General features: G+C 44.6%; 1 protein-coding gene across 1 annotated transcript in view; it reads right to left on the bottom strand.

Annotated features, from left to right (window-relative positions):
* Positions 1-1,761: 1,761 nt before the first annotated feature.
* AK4 (adenylate kinase 4) overlaps positions 1,762-15,527 on the bottom strand; it is a 47,740-nt gene continuing 33,974 nt past the window's right edge. Inside the window, exons 6-7 of the mRNA XM_048860532.2 lie at positions 11,025-11,172; positions 1,762-4,081 (exon numbers count right to left, since the gene is read on the bottom strand). Coding sequence (XP_048716489.1) covers positions 11,058-11,172 — 115 coding nt within the window. The 3' untranslated portion in view covers positions 1,762-4,081; positions 11,025-11,057. The remainder of the gene's footprint in view (positions 4,082-11,024; positions 11,173-15,527) is intronic.

Consider the following 15,527-nt stretch of genomic DNA (forward strand, 5'->3'; position numbering starts at 1 on the left):
GCTTTTAAGTATTAGACACTTTGAATATTCTGATAAAAATAAACCCAAGCACCTCATGCTCCAGGATGAATCAGATACTGCAACAGGGACCTTTGCAATTCCTATGCTTATTTTTCACTGTTCATCAAAAGTTTAACTCAGGCCCACTACAGGTTTCAATGTACATAAAGAACAATTGCAGGCATGTTCTTCAACAAATAGCCCAGAGTGATATAAATGGCATTAAATTGTTCTCTCTTTGTTTTCTTTGCTCCTACACAATGTACTCAGTTCCCAGTGAAACTTTGGACAGAGCACCACAGACACAAGTCACATCTCCCAGTTTTGCCAAACCTTCTGTTAAATACTGACTCACTGTCCTCGTGAATCAGGCTAGTGAACTGAAGCTTTCCCTCCAGCTCCTAGCTGCAGAAATGAAAGTGAAGTTTCCTTTCAATTTATATCATTACATGTGCAAAGGAAAACGGGCTAGAAACTTTGTCTGTAACTGGAATCTCCTGTATATCTCCAGTTCTCCCAAATCTGAGAAGACCTCATGGGGCCCAAAGACCCAGCTCTGAGAAACATCATAGCCAAAAGGAACAATAAACTAAGTAGAATACAAGCAGCAAGCTAAATTAGTAAATATTTGGTTTTCATGCAGCTTGATTGTACACATGGAATTCACAGGGGAGGGAAGCTGAACCACGGTATTCCACAGACAGCAAGGACTTGTACAAATCTGGTTCGACTGAACAAACAAAAGACACTACTTTAAGCAATCTTGGTGAGTAAGAGAGTGCTAAGCACCAGGAAGGGAGCAGATGTATATTGAAATATCAGGCTGTTGCTCCTGAAATTAAGTCACCTAGATGAATTTCAGAAGTTCTGAGCACCAGCAATTCCCATTGATGTCAATGGAGAATGTGGATGCTAAGCACCTCTGATGAAATGCCCTGTGGTAATACCTGCTGGCCAGAGAAGAGCCCTAGACCCAGGGCATGTTTTATACATTAAATGGAATGGAAGGTAACATGGTAGGAATTGGGGGACAGGTTTTAAATAAGGCAAAAATGTAACCCAGAACTTGTACTATCTAGGCTTGGAATTTAATGACCACACCAATGAGAACTGATTGAACACAGACAGCCTTGCTGAAGGGGATAGGTGAAGAAAGCGTTTGGGTGAGTGTTTGTTCCTGTAACGAAATGGGCATTCACAAACAAAAATGGAAAAGTAAAAAATTTGTAACCAGATTCTTTTGTACAGGCTTTTTAAACTCAAGATGCCTCCTCATATTACTACCCTCATTTTAAAAAAAAAATCCATAACCCTGTACTGCTCTTGCTCACTCAGTCATTGGGGAAAAATAATTAAGCAACCAGAGACACAATAACCCCAGGAGCAGAAGGATGTATTACTATTAGAGAGGCAGAGGAAGGAGTTACCCAAAAAGCAAGTTCTTCGTTTGCTGACAACATTACCTTCCCAAAGTAGCCCCTGTAAACTCATCCTGCCAAAAGCATGGATACATCTCTGCACTGATCCAGGAGTTCTCATCTCCAAACTGCCAAGCTAAGATCCTTAAATCTCAGTGAAAAATTAAAAATAAAAAGTGCCCATGTAGAGAAGTTTGAAGGACAGGGGCCGTAGATTGTAAGATCCCAGAGGCAGGGACTGTCTCCTTCTGCACACACAGGAGCAAGTACACAGCTGGTGCTCACCAAAGAGTGTGATCTTAGTGCCAGGTCTTGCCACAAATTAAACACCACATAAGACAGGTAGAAGCAGGGGAAAAAATTTATTTACATATCTCAAATGGCAATATAGCTGTAGTGATTCTCCAGGGACCAGACCACCCAAGAATAAACTCGCTGTTACATTTCCAGCCATCAGCAAACATACAAATACCAAATGGTTCCCACGGAGAGGACAGACAGAGGAAACCTCCTCCTTCCAACCCCCACTTTGGTTTATTACAGAACTGTCACCACTTTATTTTTTAAAAAAAACAAAAACAAAAAACCACGCATAAGATTCACAGTAAAGTACCAAAGTCAGGGGATGAAGTGGGGAATTGTGTTGTGTTCTGATGGGAAGATTCAGACTGTAGGAGAAAGCTGAAGTAAAACAACTAACACAGGTAGGTTGTGTGACCCAAGTGCAGTGGGATAGTATGCAGTTCAAATTGAAGATGTTTATCTCAGCAATGATTGGATCCATCCTTTAAAAACACAGTACAAGTATCTATAGATAATTTGCACACCAATATTTAATGAGTGCATGCCCTGTAAAACTAGACCTGTTCCTCTCCTAAAAAAAAGTGGATTTATTTAGGACCTAAAACCTCTAACAAGCCCTCCCATAGCAATTCTAAGGTAAATACACACACATCCATTCCATCCCTTTAACTACACTCCAAACACCCCACCCCTTTGCACACAACACAGACAACTAAAAAGGTAGAGCTGGACTCTGGGATGGGAGGGATCATCATAAATTGTTGGATTTGACACAGATTGCCAGGTTGTACCTAGTTTCAAGTGAGTTTTGGGGTTCCTACCCCAATTCAGGGTCTCCTGAATTCTGCTTTGCACTAAAGAACAGGTGCGGCAGCCATTTTAGAAACTCAAAATTAAAAACCTAGTGCTGAAATGACAGTGCAACCATGTGTAGTGTATTGGTGTTAGTATACTTCCTGAAGTCAATCACTACCACTCCAACCCACAGCATCATTAATAAACCCTGAGGAATGCACATGCTGTGAGTGCCAACCCTTTGAAATAAACAACACTTCATACTTATACAGTGCTTTATGTCAATCCACCAATGTCCTGCTGTGGTATGTAAATATAGTATTATCCCCAAGGTGATCAGGTGTCAAATTGATGTAAAGAATTTACAACTCTTTTAAAAATTGACATTAAAAAAGTTTGTAGATGCCACAAAGAATAGAGATTGCTATTTTCATAGATTCACAGATTCCAAGACCAGAAGGGACCATTGTGATCATCTAGTCTGACCTCCTGTATAACACAGGCCACAGAACTTCACCCAAATAATTCCCAGACTATATATTTAAGAAAAACATCCAATCTAGATTTTAAAACTGTCAGCGGTGGAGATAGTATCAGTGAATTTAAAATCTAAGAACATTAAGAGGGGATGTGGTAACAGTTTTGAAGTACATAAAAGGTTGTTACGAGGAGGGAGAAAAATTATTCTTCTTAACCTTTGAGGATAGGACAAGAAGCAGCAATTAAATTGCAGCAAGGGAAGTTTAGGTTGGACATTAGGAAAAACTTCCTGTCAGGGTGCTTAAGCACTGGACTAAATTGCCTTGGGAGATTGTGGAATCTCCATCATTGGAGATTTTTAAGAGCAGGTTATACAAACACCTGTCAGGGATGGTCTAGATAATACTTAGTCCTGCCATGTATGCAGGGGACTGGACTAGATGACCTCTCAAGGTCCCTTCTAGTCCTATGATCAATGCACAAAGTTCTCTCATTCAAAACAACCTGGACATTCAACAGTTATCTTCTAAATATGGTAACTTTAAGGGAAACCTAACAATTAAAAAAAAAAGTTTGCAGAAGAAAGGCCACCAAGAATGGAGTTTGCAGCTACTGCAAGGGAACAGGGCATGGACGCACCTCCAACAGGTAGTTTTGTCACTTCTTCAGCAGAATGTTACTCACACGTAGTCCAATGCACTGAGCACAGGATTACAGCCCCATGCTCAGAGTCAGCAAGTGACCTCTGGCCAGTCACATACCTCCATTTGCAAAATAGGGGCAGCATGCACTGCCTGGGGACTGACTAATGTTTATAAAGCACAATATGAAATATTATACATGCATGTAAAAATGGCTAAGGCTACTAATGGACAGAGAGAGAGAGGCATAATAAAGTGAAAGGTGTTCCAGCTACAGTTCAAAGGTGCATGTCTCCATCCATCCAGGAATTGTTGTGGCTCTAGCATGTCCAAATGTTGTTCTAAGCCATTCATCTTACATAACTGGAAGAATAAATTTCCCTAAGGGGAAAGATGCAGCATAGGATGCCCAAAAGAGCCTCTTGTCTGATGAAATACGACAGCCTGAAAAACAATGGGAACAGCAGCATTTGCACTTTCATAGGTTTTGATAAAGATAAGGAGAATGGTCTCAAGGAAGACTCTTAACTGTGTTGAAATGTGTTCAATACAGAGAGACAAAAAGCAAATAAAATAATGGATACAAATGAAAGCCTCAAATGTCACTGTTCAAATATATCCCCCTGAACGGCACTGGAGGGTAGGACAGTAAAGGCAGTGAAATGAGACCCTCGATTTGAATGGTTTCAGAGTAACAGCCGTGTTAGTCTGTATTCGCAAAAAGAAAAGGAGTACTTGTGGCACCTTAGAGGCTAACCAATTTATTTGAGCATAAGCTTTCGTGAGCTACAGCTCACTTCATCGGATGCATACTGTGGAAAGCGTAGAAGATCTTTTATACACACAAAGCATGAAAAAATACCTCCCCCCACCCCACTCTCCTGCTGGCAATAGCTTATCTAAAGTTTGGGGACAATGTATACCTTCAGATCAGCGGCACTGCTATGGGTACCCGCATGGCCCCACAGTATGCCAACATTTTTATGGCTGACTTAGAACAACGCTTCCTCAGCTCTCGTCCCCTAATGTCCCTACTCTACTTGCGCTATATTGATGACATCTTCATCATCTGGACCCATGGAAAAGAAGCCCTTGAGGAATTCCACCATGATTTCAACAATTTCCATCCCACCATCAACCTCAGCCTGGTCCAGCCCACACAAGAGATCCACTTCCTGGACACTACAGTGCTAATAAACGATGGTCACATAAACACCACCCTATACCGGAAACCTACTGACTGTTATTCCTACCTACATGCCTCCAGCTTTCACCCTGACCACACCACACGATCCATCGTCTACAGCCAAGCTCTGCGATACAACCGCATTTGCTCCAACCCCTCAGACAGAGACAAACACCTACAAGATCTCTATCAAGCATTCTTACAACTACAGTACCCACCTGCAGAAGTGAAGAAACAGATTGATAGAGCCAGAAGAGTTCCCAGAAGTCACCTACTACAGGACAGGCCTAACAAAGAAAATAACAGAACGCCACTAGCTGTCACCTTCAGCCCCCAACTAAAACCCCTCCAACGCATTATCAAGGATCTACAACCTATCCTGAAGGATGACCCAACACTCTCACAAATCCTGGGAGACAGGCCAGTCCTTGCCTACAGACAGCCCCCCAGCCTGAAGCAAATACTCACCAGCAACCACATACCACACAACAGAACCACTAACCCAGGAACCTATCCTTGCAACAAAGCCTGTTGCCAACTGTGCCCACATATCTATTCAGGGGACACCATCACAGGGCCTAATAACATCAGCCACACTATCAGAGGCTCGTTCACCTGCACATCCACCAATGTGATATATGCCATCATGTGCCAGCAATGCCCCTCTGCCATGTACATTGGTCAAACTGGACAGTCTCTACGTAAAAGAATAAATGGACATAAATCAGATGTCAAGAATTAACATTCATAAACCAGTCGGAGAACACTTCAATCTCTCTGGTCACACGATTACAGACATGAAAGTTGCAATTCTTCAACAAAAAAACTTCAAATCCAGACTCCAGCAAGAAACTGTTGAATTGGAATTCATTTGCAAATTGGATACAATTAACTTGGGCTTGAATAGAGACTGGGAGTGGCTAAGTCATTATGCAAGGTAACCTATTTCCCCTTGTTTTTTCCTACCCCCCCCCCCCCCGACGTTCTTGTTAAACCCTGGATTTGTGCTGGAAATGGCCCACCTTGATTATCATACACATTGTAAGGAGAGTGGTCACTTTAGATAAGCTATTACCAGCAGGAGAGTGGGGTGGGGGGAGGTATTTTTTCATGCTTTGTGTGTATAAAAGATCTTCTACACTTTCCACAGTATGTATCCGATGAAGTGAGCTGTAGCTCACGAAAGCTTATGCTCAAATAAATTGGTTAGTCTCTAAGGTGCCACAAGTACCCCTCTGGATTTGAATGCTTGCTTAAAATGGAGGAGATTACACAGCATTTCCAACAGGAGTTTAACACCTATTGGCAAACAGAAAAATATTCTCAAATGCATCCCTTCCCACACACTTATTTTTCCACCAGTGTTTTCCTCCGACTCTACAGTTGCATCAGTTTAGCAACTTTGATAAAGTTTATTTCAGATATTAGGAATTTTTAGTCAGGTCACATTTATTCTCTTCGCCACCTCCTACAGCAGCTGCTTTTCAAGGGCTCCATCCATAAATCTCGCAGACCCAGCATTCCCTCCATCACACTTCTCAGTAGCATGTGGGAATGTTAGTGCTCAGAAGACTCCTGCCCTAGCACCTTCCCTTCTGGCGGTCCTCATCCCAGAGAGCGGACACTCATGGCAACAAACAGGGACTACTACGGCATATGCGATTCCTAACATGGCTAGGAGTCCAGCAGTGGTCTGTCTCATGCAGTGAGTGGAGCACACCAGCATTAAAAGTCAGAGATGTGCACACAAGCAACTCCCACTGTCCCTATATTAGCATATTTTAAAATAATTTAAATACCCTTTAGCTAACCCCTCTGTGAAAGAAGAGGTTTTCCAGGAGCCTCATTTGTTTCTTCAAGCAGCAGTTTTACTTTCAAATAACCCCTTTTGTTGCTAACATATATTATGAATTTGAGCCATTTCTTTTGTTCAGAGTACAGTCCTGTTAGTGGAAAGAACCAACCATTAGAAGTATGTTTTAACTAGATGGATGGTAGATCCCTTCAAGGACCTCCCCACCCATACAGTTAACACAGATCTCCCACGTGCTCTGCAGCTGCTCCCTGTCCTCCCACACCATGAGAGAACCTGGTTAGCCCTGTAATTCAGTTCTGCTCCACTCGAATCAGTGGGAAGTCTCCCATTGAGAGCAGACCTTAGAACTCCTTAGTGCCTCCTTTAGACCATTACTTTCAGTGGAAGGCAACTAGGGGAGAATGGATAGGCAGCTGAGAACCAGGCCTCCCAACCCGGCAGATCTATAACTGGTGCTACATCTCCCATTCTTGGCCCCGCCCCCAAAACCCTATGGATTGATATGCACCCTGGTGCATAACATGGGTTCCCAGGCAGGGTTGCACACACGTCTTCATGTCCTCTAGGTTGTTCCCTCCACGCACCTCAAAACCCTGCCCCATACACAAGTGGAGAGATCAGTTCAGGCCATTAGGGTTTTTCCACTCAGCCTTTTCATACCACATCAGTGCAGTTCTGCTTTGTCTCACTTAGAAAGGGATAGTAATGACATTTCGAAAGCTGTCTGATCCCAGTCCAAAGCCATGCATTCCAACTAGGAAGGCACTGACCTCACCACATTGCACAGTGGTTCTAAAATCAAAATAGGGTCCAACTTCCTACTTATACTACTGTGAATGCAACAGTCACAGTCCCCAGTAAGAGATCGTACTGTGCAATACTGCTCGGTATCATCATGGCTAACAAGCAAATGGTCACAGGATGCCAGCCTGTCTGATGGGCTAGTGATGACAATGGCCGACTGGCTGCAATACTCTGGGACTGCCAGAGTGTGCCTTCTACTGCCAGGAGCAGGAGGGGGCCATGATTTATAGAGAAGAAAATGGAATCCAGGATAAGGCTGGTGGAAATCTAGTGCACTACTGGGCCAATGTCATGTGAGTGGTACGAAAGAAAGGAGGATACGAACATACCGATAACTCATGTCTTCCCATCACAAAAGAATGCCAAGACAAAAATTAGCATCTTCCTGGCTGGGAAAAAGCATTAATGTAGGATGACAAAAAAAAAAATTAAGTAAAGACGACTTCTACTCAAACAAATCTCCCCAGGCCTCAGAAAGCCAAAGTAAGTTCCACCTAAGAATCCTCCCCCTACAAACTTATAGCCACTCTTCAGGAGTGTATTTTCAAGATCCAAAAGCAGGAATGACGACATTTCAGCAGCAGACACTTGCCCTGCTTGTTAACCGTTGTAATTAATCAAGTTGTCTATTGCAGAGGTTCTCAAACTGTGGCCCGCGAACTCCATTCAGGTGGTCTGCGGATAGTTCCCTAAGGTACACGCCTGGGCGGACGCACACGAGAGACTGACGGGCCACCCATCTAATTAGTGGAGCCGCGCGGGCATGGCTCCAGTGGCGTAGCTAGGTGGAGCGAACAGAGGCAGCGGACATAAACGAAAAGGTGCCACCCGCTTGTACTCACCAGACGGCGCTCCGGGTCCTCGGTGGCACTGAAGGCCCTCGCTGCTGAAATGCCGCCGAGGACCTGGAGCAAATGAAGGCCCCTGCCGAGCCGGAGCACGTGAAGGCCCCCGCTGTCAAAGACCTGGAGCAGCAGCGGGTGAGTAAAAATTAAAAAAGGCGCCTATAAATTAAAAAGTCACCACTTGTGCTCAGAGGGGGAGCAGCCGCTCCCCCCACTCCCCTCCTGGCTACGCTACTGCGTGGCTCCACTAATTAGGTGCCTGAACCCTGGAGAAGACGCACATGTAAGGAGAGGTGGTGGCCCTGGGGGGAATAGGGAGTAGGTGGGAGGGGGCAATGGGGTGAGAAGAAGGGGTGGGCGGAATTTGTGACGTGCAAGGCTGTTGTGGCCAGAGAAAGAGGCAACTTTCCCCAGGTCCAGGGCTGCGGCTGCTGGGGAGAGGCAGTCCTCCTTCCCAGCCTCAGCTCGGGGGCTGCCACAGCGGAGAAGAGAGGCCTGCCACAGCGAAGAAGAGAGGGAGTGACCCCCCTCCTTCCCAGCCCATCTCGGGGGCTGCCACAGCGGGGGGCGGGGGTGGGAAGGTAAGACTACTGATATTAAAATATGAGTTGTGTGCTTTTATTTGTAGAATAAAAAATGTTAATTATTATTAAGTTTTTTTTTAATATAGCACTTTTATCCGAAGCACTTTACAATAGGTAGCTAACGGTAAAAAAACATTTGGAAAGATCATTAAGTGGTCCGCTGAGACACTCAGCAATTTTCAAATGGTCCGCGGGGAAAAAAGTTTGAAAACTACTGATCTATTGTAATATGGAGGTAGCCCTTCTAGTTGGTTACTGTGGACTGTAGCAAGCTATGCAACTGAAACAGCTTGGTATAAAGTTCTCTAAAAGCTATTCTGTAAAATTCAGCTTATTTCTCAAAAATACACAATCTTGGTTTTTCTTAAATAGCTTATAAAATAAGGCAACTTAAGGAGACATGGCCTTACGAGGTAAATCACACCCCCCGTTAATTAGGTACTGTAAGTATTAAAGATCAAGTCAAACAAATTTACAGTAATTCCAGTTTAGAAAAGCCACCACTACATCTAGCTTCATGACTCAACACATGAAAATAGGAACAAAGGAAACTGAGGAAGAGATTTCATACGCCTTAAAAGGTGTTTGTTTACAACAATTCATTCACATGTAACATTGTCAATCCAGGAACACTTATATTTCCTCCCCACAAGAATCACTAGTAGTTAGTTCACAGTGTTTCAGATCACTGCAGCTGTAGCTGTAAACTGGAAATTAATGTCTACAGAGGACCAAAAAAAAAAAAATATTACAGTAAAGCTTTCCCATTCCATTAGCTGTAACCAGAAACTAAAAATCTGAACAGGGAAAAAAGCCTATGTAAAACTCGAGACACCTCTAGAAAAATGCAGTGTTTTGTTCAGTGCTTGGAAATGTTTATGGCAAGTGTTTTTAGATGAGCTGCATGCTTAACTGTACATAACCTCAAGCACAAGACTAGACTGAGCATAAAACAACAGAGACAAGGTGGCGGGTGAAGCATTGTCTTTTAGTGGACCAACTTTCAATAAAAGATATTACCTCACCCACCTTGTCTCTCTAATCTCCTGAGACCAACACAGCTACAACAATGTGTACAGAAAGTACCAGTCAGTTTTGCCTGACCATCAAGGAATGTACAAGAACAATTGCTTTTGATTCACAAAGTGCTTAAATACCACCAATTGGTTGCGACTCTTGCCATCCAACACATGTGCATAACTCACAGATGTCAATGAGAATTGTGTCTGTGTAAGACCTGAAGGACCAGACCCTAAAGTGTTCCATTATTATGAGAAAAAGTAATCCCCCGCAAAAGGTATTTCCCCCCAGAATGGTCCCTGTATACTGAGAGAAGAAAGAACCTCAATTATAAGGCAGAATAGATAGATACAATGAACTTTTTCCAGATAAAATTACAAAAAACACATTAGAATAAATCTTTGGGATAAACTAATACACTATGCCCATATCTTGTAGTGTTAAAGCTATAAACCAAAGCACAAACTAGTGCAACTCATTTCTCATGGACAAACTTAGGCTTACTCAGTTTCCTGGTCTATTGGTTGGCATGCATCATACCACTTAGTGAAAACTAGATCATATAGCAGCATTTATTTTTATTTTTTTGGAGGACAGCACAAGAATGTATTTAACCCCCAGGACTTTTTTTTCCTTCTATGTTTATTAATACTGGAAATGTTGTGTTCACATTTGAGCTTTGCAATGTAAATATTTTCCATGTTACTCACTGATTCCCCATGGGGTCAAAGTCTGCATTTAGGGTTTTTATTTCTCAGAGGAAATAAAGAAGTTGCCATGTAGAGCTAGCTCAAGGCAAAGGGTGTTGTGGAGCAATGGAGCAGCACATTGCATATGCACATGGATTCATGGAGGGAACCATGATAGGTTAGATATACTCTAAGTCTGTCTAAGTCTGAATCATTGATTAAGGTTCCCGGATCACATCAGCAATACTTTGTAGCATGAAAACTAGAATTTATTCCAGCAGACTTCATCTTTTACAGAAAGGGTTCTTTTCCACCCTGACGCTGGCTGTAACTGCATTTCCAGAACTGTAAACTCCAGTAAAGCCAAGAAGTTGTTCTAGACATTGTACTATCCTCTAACTGGGCACAGCAGCAATACGGCACAGAGAAACAAAATGAACAACCATATTAAATTCTTGATCCTTTACACAAGATGGTTAATTAGCTTCTTTGGAATGGACAGGCCGGACCTTGCTGGAAACCAGAGTGTAAACATAAGGCCAGATTTTGTTGGTCTCTGTCCCAGAAAATGAGTGTAGGACACCTCTGCTCCTGAAAAATATAATTAAGATTAGAAATTAGTATAATTTGATTGAAAATTCTGGAACACATTAGGACTATGCAGTGTCTATGATCAAGAACAGATGCCTTCACATGCAAAGGAGCATGACCAATAAAAATGAATGTAGCCTAAGCTCTTGAATAACCATTCTAGATTGCAGGTCAAGTTTTGGGTCAAATTTTTGGTAAGCTCTGTGTAATTTATAGTAGAAACAAAAAGCTGATTATGCTTAATGTTCATCTAATCTACTCATTGATTCTTCACTACTTAGGGTATGTCTACATTGCAGCTGGGAAGCGTAATTCCCAGCTCAGGTAGATGTACATGTGCTACAAATAGCCGTGTGGCTGCAGCGGGAAGGGTGGCAGCTTGGGCTACCTGCCTCAGGATGTCCCTAGGATCTTGGGCAGGGGTGTACTACATTTTATATACAAGAGACTTATCTAGTCTGTCCCTCTGCAGTGCAGGTTTGCTCATTACAGTATATTTCCTAGTGCATTACAATGGATGTGTCATCAGAACAACAACTGCAAGGTAAAAGCCTTAGACTCAGACTTATCAAAGTATGCGCTGAACTTTAAATATTTTACAAGCTTCAGTGGGACTACTCACATGCTTAAGGTCCTGGGTGTCTTAGGGCCTCAGTCCCTTGTATTTCATGTCCCTTTCATTCCATATGACTATTTCAACTTTTAAAATGTTACTGAATGCTGCATTGCTTTCAAATTTTCAGTCTCAATCACTAGATCGTTAGCACAGAGCTGAAAGCAAGGCAAGGCAAGGCAAGTATGACAAAACATGCCCCAAAATAATCACAGCATAGGCAAGAACATCAACACATTCTCTTAAGAGCCAGTCCTACAAATATTTAAGCATGTGGATAATCTTAGCCCTGGTCTACACTAGGACTTTAGGTCGAATTTAGCAGCGTTACATCGATGTAAACCTGCACCCGTCCACACAATGAAGCCCTTTATTTCGACTTAAAGGGCTCTTAAAATCGATTTCCTTACTCCACCCCTGACAAGTGGATTAGCGCTTAAATTGACGTTGCCGGCTCGAATTTGGGGTACTGTGGACACAATTCGATGGTATTGGCCTCCGGGAGCTATCCCAGAGTGCTCCATTGTGACCGCTCTGGACAGCACTCTCAACTCAGATGCACTGGCCAGGTAGACAGGAAAAGAACCACGAACTTTTGAATCTCATTTCCTGTTTGGCCAGCGTGGCAAGCTGCAGGTGACCATGCAGAGCTCATCAGCACAGGTGACCATGATGGAGTCCCAGAATTGCAAAAGAGCTCCAGCATGGACCGAACGGGAGGTACGGGATCTGATTGCTGTTTGGGGAGAGGAATCCGTGCTATCAGAACTCCGTTCCAGTTTTCGAAATGCCAAAACCTTTGTGAAAATCTCCCAGGGCATGAAGGACAGAGGCCATAACAGGGACCCGAAGCAGTGCCGCGTGAAACTGAAGGAGCTGAGGCAAGCCTACCAGAAAACCAGAGAGGCGAACAGCCGCTCTGGGTCAGAGCCCCAAACATGCCGCTTCTATGATGAGCTGCATGCCATTTTAGGGGGTTCAGCCACCACTACCCCAGCCGTGTTGTTTGACTCCTTCAATGGAGATGGAGGCAATACGGAAGCAGGTTTTGGGGACGAAGAAGATGATGATGAGGAGGAGGTTGTAGATAGCTCACAGCAAGCAAGCGGAGAAACCGGTTTTCCCGACAGCCAGGAACTGTTTCTCACCCTAGACCTGGAGCCAGTACCCCCCGAACCCACCTAAGGCTGCCTCCTGGACCCAGCAGGCGGAGAAGGGACCTCTGCTGAGTGTACCTTTTAAAATACTATACATGGTTTAAAAGCAAGCATGTGAAAGGATTACTTTGACCTGGCATTTGCGGTTCTCCTAGATGTAGTCCTAAAGCCTTTGCAAAAGGTTTCTGGGGAGGACAGCCTTATTGCGTCCTTCATGGTAGGACACTTTACCACTCCAGGCCAGTAACACGTACTCGGGAATCATTGTAGAACAAAGCATTGCAGTGTATGTTTGCTGGCATTCAAACAACATCCGTTCTTTATCTCTCTGTGTTATCCTCAGGAGAGTGAGATATAATTCATGGTCACCTGGTTGAAATAGAGTGCTTTTCTTCAGGGGACACTCAGAGGAGCCCATTCCTGCTGGGCTGTTTGCCTGTGGCTAAACAGAAATGTTCCCCGCTGTTAGCCACAGGGAGGGGGGAAGGTTGAGGGGGTAGTCACGCGGTGGGAGGAGGCAAAATGCGACCTTGTAACGAAAGCACATGTGCTATGTATGTAATGTTAACAGCAAGGTTTACCCTGAAAGAGTGTAGCCACTGTTTTATAAAATGTGTCTTTTTAAATACCGCTGTCCCTTTTTTTTTCTCCACCAGCTGCATGTGTTTCAATGATCACAGGATCTTCTCCTTCCCAGAGGCTAGTGAAGCTTAGAAAGAAAAAAAAACGCACTCGCGATGAAATGTTCTCCGAGCTCATGCTGTCCTCCCACACTGACAGAGCACAGACGAATGCGTGGAGGCAAATAATGTCAGAGTGCAGGAAAGCACAAAATGACCGGGAGGAGAGGTGGCGGGCTGAAGAGAGTAAGTGGCGGGCTGAAGACAGGGCTGAAGCTCAAATGTGGCGGCAGCGTGATGAGAGGAGGCAGGATTCAATGCTGAGGCTGCTGCAGGACCAAACCAGTATGCTCCAGTGTATGGTTGAGCTGCAGCAAAGGCAGCTGGAGCACAGACTGCCACTGCAGCCCCTCTGTAACCAACCGCCCTCCTCCCCAAGTTCCATAGCCTCCACACCCAGACGCCCAAGAACGCGGTGGGGGGGCCACCAGCCAACCAGCCACTCCGCCACAGAGGATTGCCCAAAAAAAAAGAAGGCTGTCATTCAATAAATTTTAAAGTTGTAAACTTTTAAAGTGCTGTGTGGCATTTTCCTTCCCTCCTCCACCACCCCTCCTGGGCTACCTTGGTAGTCATCCCCCTATTTGTGTGATGAATGAATAAAGAATGCATGAATGTGAAGCAACAATGACTTTATTGCCTCTGCAAGCGGTGATTGAAGGGAGGAGGGGCGGGTGGTTAGCTTACAGGGAAGTAGAGTGAACCAAGGGGCGGGGGGTTTCATCAAGGAGAAACAAACAGAACTTTCACACCGTAGCCTGGCCAGTCATGAAACTGGTTTTCAAAGCTTCTTTGATGCGTACCGCACCCTCCTGTGCTCTTCTAACCGCCCTGGTGTCTGGCTGCGCGTAACCAGCAGCCAGGCGATTTGCCTCAACCTCCCACCCCGCCATAAACGTCTCCCCCTTACTCTCACAGATATTGTGGAGCACACAGCAAGCAGTAATAACAGTGGGAATATTGGTTTCGCTGAGGTCTAAGCGAGTCAGTAAACTGCGCCAGCGCGCCTTTAAACGTCCAAATGCACATTCTACCACCATTCTGCACTTGCTCAGCCTGTAGTTGAACAGCTCCTGACCTCTGTCCAGGCTGCCTGTGTACGGCTTCATGAGCCAGGGCATTAAGGGGTAGGCTGGGTCCCCAAGGATACATATAGGCATTTCAACATCCCCAACAGTTATTTTCTGGTCTGGGAATAAAGTCCCTTCCTGCAGCTTTTGAAACAGACCAGAGTTCCTGAAGATGCGAGCATCATGCACCTTTCCCGGCCATCCCACGTTGATGTTGGTGAAACGTCCCTTGTGATCCACCAGAGCTTGCAGCACTATCGAAAAGTACCCCTTGCGGTTTATGTACTCGGCGGCTTGGTGCTCCGGTGCCAAGATAGGGATATGGGTTCCGTCTATAGCCCCACCACAGTTAGGGAATCCCATTGCAGCAAAGCCATCCACTATGACCTGCACATTTCCCAGGGTCACTACCCTTGATATCAGCAGATCTTTGATTGCGTGGGCTACTTGCATCACAGCAGCCCCCACAGTAGATTTGCCCACTCCAAATTGATTCCCAACTGACCGGTAGCTGTCTGGCGTTGCAAGCTTCCACAGGGCTATCGCCACTCGCTTCTCAACTGTGAGGGCTGCTCTCATCTTGGTATTCATGCGCCTCAGGGCAGGGGAAAGCAAGTCACAAAGTTCCATGAAAGTGCCCTTACGCATGCGAAAGTTTCGCAGCCACTGGGAATCGTCCCAGACCTGCAACACTATGCAGTCCCACCAGTCTGTGCTTGTTTCCCGAGCCCAGAATCGGCGTTCCACAGCATGAACCTGCCCCATTAGCACCATGATGCATGCATTGGCAGGGCCCATGCTTTCAGAGAATTCTGTGTCCATGTCCTGATCACTC

This window comes from Caretta caretta, chromosome 8 (assembly GCF_965140235.1).
Source record: "Caretta caretta isolate rCarCar2 chromosome 8, rCarCar1.hap1, whole genome shotgun sequence".
In the NCBI taxonomy this organism is placed as follows: domain Eukaryota; kingdom Metazoa; phylum Chordata; order Testudines; family Cheloniidae; genus Caretta; species Caretta caretta.